Raw genomic sequence first — 11,340 nt, forward strand, 5'->3', positions numbered from 1 at the left:
AGTTTGTAATAACGATTGGACATACGTATTTGTTCGTATTTGTATTATAGAGTGAAGGACTTACGTATTTTGTTATTATTTTTTCGAGTAATATGTACGTAGGGTAATAGTATGACACTTGTATTCTGACGTACGGATTTAATTAGTCCTAGGAAGCAAAGCATGTGATTTATGACTATTTCAAACGTATTGATTGATTATCATAAATACAATCACTGTATATATATTATACATTACATGCATTTTAGTTTACAACACCAAACAAAATGACAAGTAACATCATAACATTTTCTTCCAATGTTGAAAACGAACCAAACTTCAAACAAATATTTATGTCCGATGTGGTTGTTACGAGGAAAAGAAATCTATTTCGAGGTCGAAAATGGAATACTTTAGACATCATAACATTTGTTTGGATCTTAAGTGTTCATTTGTTAGCGTTGTTTGCACCATTCACGTTTACTTGGGGTGCATTTTGGGCAGCATTTTGGTGCTACGCGTTGTGCGGAATGCTTGGATTAACGCTTTCTTACCATCGGAATTTAGCACATCGTAGTCTTAAGTTGCCCAAATGGCTCGAATACACGTTCGCTTATTTTGGGGTTCAAGCTGCTCAGGTTCTTCTTTCATTTCTCGAATGTTTTCCATTTAGTTTGTCTAAAAACACAAAAATATATATAATGATATAAGTTCGTCATAAGTAACAATAATTTGCATTACAAAAGATTTAACTTGTAATGTTAGCTGCATGCCTGCATATAAGTTACTAAGGTTTTGCAAAAAGTACGTATAGTTAATATCAAACTTTACGTGTTCAATCATTCAGTTTTCCGTTGCCTCAATTTGTTTGATTTTGAAATTTTTGAGGGCCAAACTCCTACCGAACCGAAAATTGAAGTTAACTCTAAAATCGAAACCAACTACAAGAATGATAAAGAAAAAAAAAAAAAAACATAATTTAACAAAAAAAAAGTTAATTTTGAATTCGGTTTTTAGTTTGGAAATAGTCAAATAGATTTGTGGTCTATATATTAATGATTTAACATATTATTAGTTACATTCGGTTTAGGTTTTAACCGAATTTAAGAAGTAAAACCGAACCGGAAATCTAATTCAGATTTGTAATTCAAACTGACTGAATTTGAATTTGATTTTTTTTTTTCGATTTCCATACTGTTTAATTATCAAATTTAAAAATTTGAACACTCTTGCCTTTAACTACAACAGTATTTACAATGGTAAGACGGTGCCAATATTTACATATGGTAACAATAAAATTTGGGACTTTTGATATATTTAATCTCTAAAATTTGAAAGAATGAAATTTGGAATATATTATTTTGATTCTACGTACCACTTACAAGGTACTTAGATAATTTGATTGTTTTATGTTATTTTTATGACAGAGGGACCCAATATTTTGGGTGAGTATACATAGATCACATCATCAATACGTTGAGTCGGAGAAAGATCCACACTCTCCAACCTACGGATTTTGGTTTAGTCATATTGGTTGGTTGTTTGATAGTGGCTTCATCGTTGAGAAGGTACATAGTTTTGCCAATTGACCTAACCAAATCTTGCTTATTTAACCTACTCTAAATTAAGTTATTTATGTTTTCGTACGAATGTGTGATTTGCAGTATAATGAACGCAAAAATGTAGAAGATTTAAAGAGTCAAGCTTTCTATAGATTCATCAAAAGAACTTACCTATACCATATACTTGCATTTGCACTCGTCGTCTATGCTTTGGGCGGGTTTTCATATCTTGTTTGGGTTGTGGTAAGTTTTCCATTTTTATAAAAATTATAATGTAAAAATACATGAAAATTGGTGATGCATGTTGATAAACCTTTAAATTTATAAATAATATTAACAACTACGGAGTAAATATTACTCCGTAGTACGTATCAAATATTATATGTAACTAGTCCTGATAAATATAGACATATAGTAATATGTAGTTGTTACGTTAAATTCATTCCACCGAGAGTAAAGATTACAAGAATGTTCGCGCTTAACTACAACTACTCTTTAACTAAGAAAATTAGGGATTTTTCTTAACAATTAAAAGTAAAGAAACGGGGAAGAAATAAAGTAGTAGATTATTACGATAAAGCATATACTAAAAACAAGAACAATATTTACTTGGACTTTCACAATCCCTTACTAGTCAGACCATATTAGGGATTTTGATTTAGACAATATGTACTTTAGTTAAATACTTACCTAGCTACCAAGTGAGACCAACTAGTAAGATATTTATTAAAAACATAGTTTAGTTTAACAATTATGACTTGAATGGTTGACTTAACTAGGTTATCAAATCGCTAAACTCATATATCGCGTAGATACATAAAATTGTAGAGTTCATCCTGATATCAACATCGAATGCTCTCATTTGTCACTCACACACGCGTTAGGAAAAAACCAAATTTGCGACGATGTTGTCAAAAAAGAAAAAAGAAAAAACCAGTAGATATATGTTCTTGAATTAACTAGGTTCATCAATCCTACCCTCAACCTACGCATAAACTTCCATTTCAACACTCTAGATAATCATGTCTTATTTAGACATAAAAATGTTAAATCATACAATTGATTAAACTCTCGAAGTAATTATTAATCTTAACTATGATTCATATTCATGGTATTCGGTCGACGCTTATAAGGATAACCGACGGTTATTGTTCTTCTTCTGCCGGCAGCTATAGATGATTGCCGGTGATACACACAAGCATTTATTGTGAAAGTTCGTGTATCATTAGCCAGCGGTTCTTTTAAATTCTTATGGAATATTCTATTCTTAGCCAGCTGCTCTCTTGACAACTGACAACTTTTTCACTTTTAGAGTTTTTCTTCCATCGACATTCGTACGTCGACTAAATATTCAGCCGACAGCTCCTTCAAATTTGGCACATGAATCAGGCGGCGGCTATTGGAAAAGACGTTAACTAATTACCTCTCCGACAGTTCGACCGACGACTACGTGAATAGTCGGCAGCTCCTTCAATAGTCTTCAAGCTCTTCGATGAATAATATAGCCAGCATCTAGAGGGTACATTTGAAAGCTAGAGGGTAAATCCGGTGGCATTTTTGATGGATCTTGACTACTTGACTTTATCTCCATGCATAGTCTATTTTTCGGTCATTTTATCTCCTTTTTCTATCATGAACACATAAAACTATTCCTAACACAAAATACTTTAATTGTTCAAGGGAATAGGGATTAATTTAGTTTAAATGGCAAAATATCGCCTTAAATAGTTTGTAAAATATGTATAACCATTTGTTTAGAAGTATATCAGTGACCAATCAAAAAATGAATGGCACTCAATAATGTATGACAACACATTAATGTGTAAAATAACTAAAACAACCATGTGAACACTAAGAAAGTTGCATAATTAGTGTAAGAGATTAATAATACATGTGATCGTAACTTGTATAGTTGTATGTTTGATGTTATTTGTGGTTGTAGGGTGTAAGAATCACGGTGAGTTATCACTTGACGTTTCTAGTGAATTCGGCATGCCACATATGGGGAAATCAAGTTTGGAACACCGGTGATCTCTCCAAAAATAATTTGTATGTATTATTTTGTGAAAAAATATACCGAGTATAATTATATAAATCGAGGCCCTTCATCGAATCGATGAAAATCAAAACAAAAATATAAACAAATGCAACAAATCTCGAGACACTAACAAAAAAATCAAGCAATCACACCGAAAAAACAACCTAACTAAAAACCTAATTTGTATGTGATGTGTCTTTCAAAATAATAATTAAGAATTTCTCTATTGAGTCGACAACAATCGTCAAAATAAAAAATTAACGGATCTATTGAGTCGACAACAATCGTCGATTTATTGGCGACTTAACTGACTCTTAGAGCCTAAATTAAATTTTCAGGCAAGATTTAAAACCCATGAAAATTTGATTTTACCATTTTCATGGCGTCTATTATTATTTTTATTTTAGTATTTTTATTTTTATTTTTTAAAATTTCTACGTAAAGGCCGGAGGTCCTCTCGGAAGCAATCCGAGAGAGATGACTTTCTCTACTCTTGAGAGTATTTCACTCTGGGTGGAGAAATGACTTATCTTTATTCTCGGATAGGGGAAGTATTGTCTACATCTTACTTCCCCATACCCCACTTATGCGGGATTGAGTTTTGTTGTTGTTGTTGTTGTTGTTGTTCTAAATAAGAATTTCTCTATTATATTATGTTGTTATTATTTAATTGCAATATATAAAGTAAATCTAATTAAGTTTTGCGTGAATATACAGATGGGTGGCATTGTTTACCTTTGGAGAAGGGTGGCATAACAATCATCATGCATTCGAGTATTCAGCTCGGTTTGGACTAAAATGGTGGGAGATTGACCTTTGTTGGTGGTTTATACAATTTCTCGAAGCTATTGGGTTAGCCACCAATGTTAAGTTTCCGAGCCCGGCTCATAAGCTTAAAAGATCATTTGCATCTACTAACAAATTCAAGTGATTAATATGCACTCGCTTAAACCTCGGTTATGTTCTCTAGTCAAATACATGTATTATCTTTTAAGTACTAATTGACGTATATCTACACGTCATGTCAATGTAATGTCAACACGTACTATTTATGGTGAGTATCGTTTTAAAATACGGAGTATATGCGTATGTCTAAGTTACAAATTAAATGAGTTAACTACCATCGACACTATGTTGTGATTAAGAGGGGATCGACTGGACGTTGATACACACAAATTTGAGAGAAAATACCTCTATTACTCACAAGAATAGATTACACGAGTATTACAAAACTCAAATAAAAAAACTCTCAAACTAACACACTAGGTGATCAAGCATATTTCCGCCTAGGATAGAAACATACTTGATTGCAATAGAAGGAGGGTTTTATTAGTTCAGCGGCATTAACCTCCGGTCCGAATACCGTGATAACCCTAGCCCGAGATGATGATCTCGGGAGGGTGGCTAAGGGCTGACCGCCGGCCAATGGCGGCGCCGATTGGCGGCGAAGGGAAAAAACCCTACGAGGAGTCGTAGGTAAAAACCCTAGTGTAGATTGTGTCCCTCAAATGCTTAGATTACCCCTCTATTTATAAGAGGGAATTAGGGTTTGACTTGACCGCGGCCCATGGACCAAGCCCAATTACTCGGCCCGATGGGCTCCGCACATCATCAAGTCCCCCAAGTTCGGTGTGACATAGTAATGTCATATCGAAGTTACAAATATGCCACCACAAATAACTCATCACATAACCCGCACCGACTACGAAGTCAAGTGCAATGCATAACGAATCCACATAGTAATGTGATGACGCGATGTAATAATTCCGCACGCCACGCGGTCATGCGGTGAGTGGGAATTCGTAGGATGCAACCCTGCACAGTACGGCCCACACATCATAACTATGCGCGGCACAGCCCCGCGCATTGCAATTATGCGTGATACGACCAAATGTGACGCATGCATGTTAACCGCAACTACTCGCGATGCATCCTTGCGCTTAACGCAATGCAGCGATGTGAGCATGCTAACTTTTACTACCATCCGCAATGCACAAAGCAGCGATGTAGCAAAAACAAAACTGAAGGGATACTGATAGTATACCATCACTCCCCCTAGTTTGGTATGAAATGTGAAAACATGTCATGACGATCTATAAATAAGACCACGTCAAAGTGACATCTTGAAACAACTAGCTGATCGGAACTTGTAGTTGTATACAAGGCATCTCAGACTCGCGGAGTCCAATCCCGGAGTCATATTGAGGCATCCCTACCACATATTTGCGAGGGATATCAAGTAACCATGCGCTTACGCAGCGTAATCATGGACATTTATGCATTTGATTATAATTGTCTATTATCGCGAATTAAGACAATTCACACAATGTGCGCATAATTTAACCAAAACCTATGCACAATTTCGGGCGCTGCGTAAAATAAACCAATATTTCAACAAAAGCCTGTGTGCGAGTCCGCACGAAAAAAGTTTATACTCATAAGTTACAGCATCACTTGCTCTGTCACGTATTAGGGGTGCACTTAGTTGTGTGGTAAGACAATGCTAACTAAAAACAAACCAATATTTTTATACTTAAGAGTTTCCCCAAGTAAACCAATACGTAGGATAATTTAATATGCACAAGCAAACCAATGCTCGTATTTTAAGTCGACTTGGCAGCCTTCTAGTCTGGGAGGCGCTTGGCTAGGGGAAAACCAATTCCCTTCACCTGCCGTTATATTCTAGCCTTGTAACCAAACAGACTTCTACCGCACGGGGGCTAGAGGACACCCCTTAAGTAGGCAGGGACCGCACAATAAACTATTGATAAAATATGTGCGAGAGATTTATTGGCATTTGAAAGTATTTATATCCGCGACGCGTTTAATATTGCCATGAATAATAGAATTTTGAGGATAACAGAATTCCACTCTTCGGTTCGTAAACCGTAGACAATCCTAGCGGGATTGTGAGTAATGTGGGGTTTAAGGATCTTAGAATTTAACTCTCCAGTCCGGCTACCGTGAATAACCCAGATCAATATGATGATATCGATGGGGTGGTTAAATGTTAAGTCCACCATCGATAACGCTCGTTGATCGATGGCCCCGTGAAGGTTGTAGGTTACCGTCGTAAGAGACTGGCCTGTTAACCTTAACTACAAATGAATGAATGATGATGATGGTTTCCGTAACTTGACTATCGATTCGATAGAGTATAATCTACATGACATTGCGTCCTCCGTCGAATGATTGTAATCATGTGACGAACCGGAAAAACCCATATAGTTAATCATACGGTTAAAACCCGAAAACCAATCATGAAGATGATTGTAGGCAATGAAGTAGGCGAGAAGCCATGAGAAGAAAAGGTGTATCATGCATAAGCTAATGATGTGGGTGATCAAGTCCAACTAGCTATATACCACGTCTCTTTAACGTCGTCGCATGCCAAATGTGATGCTTCCATGGGTTTGTTCAGAACTACCATGGTTGTAAGCAATGTGAGCAATGCGCAAATGAAATGCCGCCATGGGTTTATGCGGAGCCGCCATGGCGCAAAGCAAAGTGTGCACAACACATGCAAAGTGTTGCGCAACACACAAATAATCATGCGGCCACGAGCTTACACACAGCCGCCATGGCACAATACAAAATGCGTAAAAGTATTTTCAGCTTAGAGTCGTCGCCAAAGGAACCAATCAGTTTAAACCATATATCCTGGTAGCCCCCATTTCAATACTACTAAGTATTTAGTGGTGTTGAAATCCAACATTAAGTTGACACCACCTTCAAGGGTGATACAATAACGCATATAGAAATTCTAATAGAAAAGAACTGCGCAAAGCATTACATAAAGAACTGCGCTCGAATGTTCGCGCAAAAGGGGCATAGAAAAGACCGTGCATAGCCGCTCAAAGAACTATGCAAGGTACGTGAAGTAAAGCTGCGGCCATGGGCTTATGCGAGATTAATGCCATAAGTGACACTCAATGCGTAGAAGTAGTATGGAAAGATACCGTGTATTGTTGAATGGTGTTGCGGAATATTTACATCATAACTCTATGCCTTTACCATAAAGAGGGTAATGAAGTGCGTCAGTTCCGACAAACTAGTATAGTCAACGACGACACAACGAAACATGAAACGGGAGCGACCCGTTGTTATATAGAGGCATAATGATGCTCCTCCCAAAGGGGAGATATTCCTAAGAACACATGTTGTGCAACTGGCCACCAAAAGTAAGTTGTACGACCGCACACGACAATGGAACACATATTTCCCACTACTAACCAAGCACAATGCTAGACCCCACTTCAATACTATGAAAGTATTTTGTTGTGTTGAAATCCAACAATAAGTTGATAACACCTTTGGGAGCGATGAACGTGTATGAAACAAGAATTAAAATTCTACGATTTACCATTGTAAAGTAATGGAAATGTACAAGGTATAGTACCCAAAAGAAACTGCAACCGTGGCCTTACACGGAGCTGCCATGGTGCAAAGGAAAAGTGCGCGCAACACATGCAAAGTGTTGCGCAACGCACAAAAAATCTTGTGACCATGGACTTATGCGGAGCCGCCATGGTGCAAAGGAAAAGTGCGCGCAACACGTGTAAAGCGTTGCACAACGCACAAAAAATCTTGCGACCATGGACTTATGCGGAGCCGCCATGGTGCAAAGGTAAAGTGCGCGCAACACGTGTAAAGTATTGCGTAACGCACAAGAAATCTTGCAACCATGGACTTATGCGAAGCCACCATGGTGCAAAGGAAAAGTGCGCGCAACACGTGTAAAGCGTTGCGCAACGCACAAAAAATCTTGCGACCCTGGACTTATGCGGAGCCGCCATGGTGCAAAGGAAAAGTGCGCGCAACACGTGTAAAGTGTTGCGTAACGCACAAGAAATCTTGCAACCATGGGCTTATGCGGAGCCGCCATGGTGCAAAGGAAAAGTGCGCGCAACACATGTAAAGCGTTGCGCAACGCACAAAATATCTTGCGACCATGGACTTATGCGGAGCCGCCATGGTGCAAAAGAAAAGTGCGCGCAACACGTGTAAAGTGTTGCGTAACGCACAAGAAATCTTGCAGCCTACGCAGAGCCGCCATGGTGCAAAGAAAAAGTGCGCGCAACACGTGTAAAGCGTTGCGCAACGCACAAAAAATCTTGCGACCATGGACTTATGCGGAGCCGCCACGGTGCAAAAGAAAAGTGCGCGCAACACGTGTAAAGTGTTGCGCAATGCACAAGAAATCTTGCAACCATGGACTTATGTGGAGCCGCCATGGTGCAAAGGAAAAGTGCGCGCAACACGTGTAAAGCGTTGCGCAACGCACAAAAAATCTTGCGACCATGGACTTATGCGGAGCCGCCATGGTGCAGAAGAAAAGTGCGCGAAACACGTGTAAAGTGTTGCGTAACGCACAAGAAATCTTGCAACCATGGGCTTATGTGGAGCCGCCATGGTGCAAAGGAAAAGTGCGCGCAACTCACGCAAAGTGCTGCGCAACTTACGAAAGATGTGCAAACCGTTGTACTGAATCACTTATATGATTTAATTGATTACCAGATCTCCCATTCAAAAGATGTGATCTATATTATTAATATTTTTAGTGCGCAAATCATAACCATATGATTTAATTGCTGTAAATCATGTACAAACATTAGATTTACAATTTGGAGGCCAATTAAATCATAAATTAATAAAAGCACTAACAAGGCAACTTACAACCTTTCAGAAGTTCAAGCGAATTGATAAAGCGAATTAAATCATAAATTAATAAGCGCAAGGATGCATAAAGTTGCACAAAGGACCGCACAAAAAGGTGCACGAATGATGATAGCCAATTGAACATGCACGTAGTACCAACATGTAACAATACAATATATATTGTAACCACGTGTTGGTAATTATACATGGCATATATCCGATAAATGAGTATTTATTGAAAAAAATTTGACGTGATTTGTGGAATGAATAACATCGAATCCCATCAAAGGTGAATATCCACCTTCCATCTAAACCACCGACGTAAACAATATCGTAAATATCTCATTATCGTTTTTACCCTATATCGGATCTTACACCTTTTAGGCACAACAATGATACCTGAGATCCCGGAGTATCGTAACAGATCCGCCAGAGGGGTTTAAGAGTCGATATGGCCTGTCGGAAGCGAAACGGCCTTGCCGGCCTGGAGGTGTTATGATCGGGTCGGGGTTGTTAAAATAGATCTGAAATTATATTCGCAAGGATTGTTCGATTCAAACGTAAGAGCCAACCAACAATTCCAACACCCATGTACTACTAAGACATAAATCATTACCGGCAGATTAATATATTCCATGTAAAATAGCGACAAAGCCACGAACATTTAAGCATATTGATTCTATCTTTCAAAACCAAATATTTAATCATGCACTGCTTTTTCTTTCTTAATAGAATGTAATAAAGCAATTAAATATTTAATGCTTAAAAACTGTTCCCACAATGTAATCACACACAAATTGAAAAAAACTCAGAGTGCTCACGTGTGTATTGTGTTTGTCAATTACTTAAATGATATCATGAAAGAAGACTTACAGATCCGAAACAAATCCGATGGACGTTTGATAACACGAGGCGTATTGTTTCGGCTCTCAATGAAAGCACCAATTGATCAAGCATATTTCCGCCTAGGATAGAAACATACTTGAGTGCAATAGAAGGAGGGTTTTATTAGTTCAGCGGCATTAACCTCCGGTCCGGATACCGTGATAACCATAGCCGAGATGATGATCTCGGGAGGGTGGCTAAGGGCTGACCGCCGGCCAATGGCGGCGCCGATTGGCAGCGAAGGGGAAAAACCCTACGAGGAGTCGTAGGTAAAAACCCTAGTGTAGATTGTGTCCCTCAAATGCTTAGATTACCCCTCTATTTATAAGAGGGAATTAGGGTTTGAGGAGGAAGACTTGACCGTGGCCCATGGACCAAGCCCAATTACTCGACCCGATGGGCTCCGCACATCATCACTATGAATTCTCACCACTCTCTAGGGATGTATTCACTTTTGGTTAGGATTACACATATATCACATACACTAACTAGGTTGTGATTACTCTTTTCTAAATGATTTACAAATGAGGTTTGCACCTCTATTTATAGTAAATTTTGAGGAGGTGGAATGTGTGAATGCTAGTTGTCAAAGTTGACTAGCCGTCATTGTTTTCAACTTTGCTTCTTCCACATGAGTTGTCAAAGTTGACTAGCCATTATAGTTTCCAACTTTGCTTCTTCCACATGAGTTGTCAAAGTTGTAGCCATCATTGTTTTCAAGTTTGCTTCTTCTTCATGAGAAAACATCTAGATTACGACTTCTAGATTATAGGCTGGAAACCATCAATTCTCCCCCTCCAGCTGAATCCACGGACATTCCTGTTATGTGTATGTATAACTCCAACTTCTCTCGAGTCACCACCTTTGTCAACATATCTGCAGGATTCTCCTTTGTATGGATCTTGACTAGTCTCAACAGTTGTCGATCAATTACCTCGCGTATCCAATGATAGCGAATATCAATATGTTTTGTACGAGAATGGTACATGGAGTTCTTGCTCAAATCTAGAGCACTCTGACTATCACAATGTACCTTGTACTCCTTTTGCTTGATTCCAAATTCTTGGAGATAACGCTTTAACCACAACATTTCTTTTCCAGCTTCCGCGACAGCAATATATTCTGCTTCGGTTGTGGATAATGCAACACACTTTTGTAGTCTTGACTGCCATGAAACAGCTCCTCCTGCAAAAGTGTAAATGAATCCTGAAGTACATT

The 11,340-nt window shown here is 38.4% G+C and overlaps 1 protein-coding gene across 1 annotated transcript; it reads left to right on the forward strand.

Annotated features, from left to right (window-relative positions):
• Window positions 1–266: 266 nt before the first annotated feature.
• On the forward strand, window positions 267–4,510 carry LOC139840237 (palmitoyl-monogalactosyldiacylglycerol delta-7 desaturase, chloroplastic-like). The gene is made up of 5 exons (XM_071830483.1): window positions 267–617; window positions 1,407–1,547; window positions 1,644–1,784; window positions 3,484–3,590; window positions 4,297–4,510. The coding sequence occupies exons 1-5, from the start codon at window positions 267–269 to the stop codon at window positions 4,508–4,510; spliced, it is 954 nt and encodes a 317-aa protein (XP_071686584.1).
• The last annotated feature ends 6,830 nt before the right edge of the window (window positions 4,511–11,340 follow it).

This window comes from Rutidosis leptorrhynchoides, chromosome 4 (genome assembly GCF_046630445.1).
Source record: "Rutidosis leptorrhynchoides isolate AG116_Rl617_1_P2 chromosome 4, CSIRO_AGI_Rlap_v1, whole genome shotgun sequence".
NCBI lineage: Eukaryota > Viridiplantae > Streptophyta > Magnoliopsida > Asterales > Asteraceae > Rutidosis > Rutidosis leptorrhynchoides.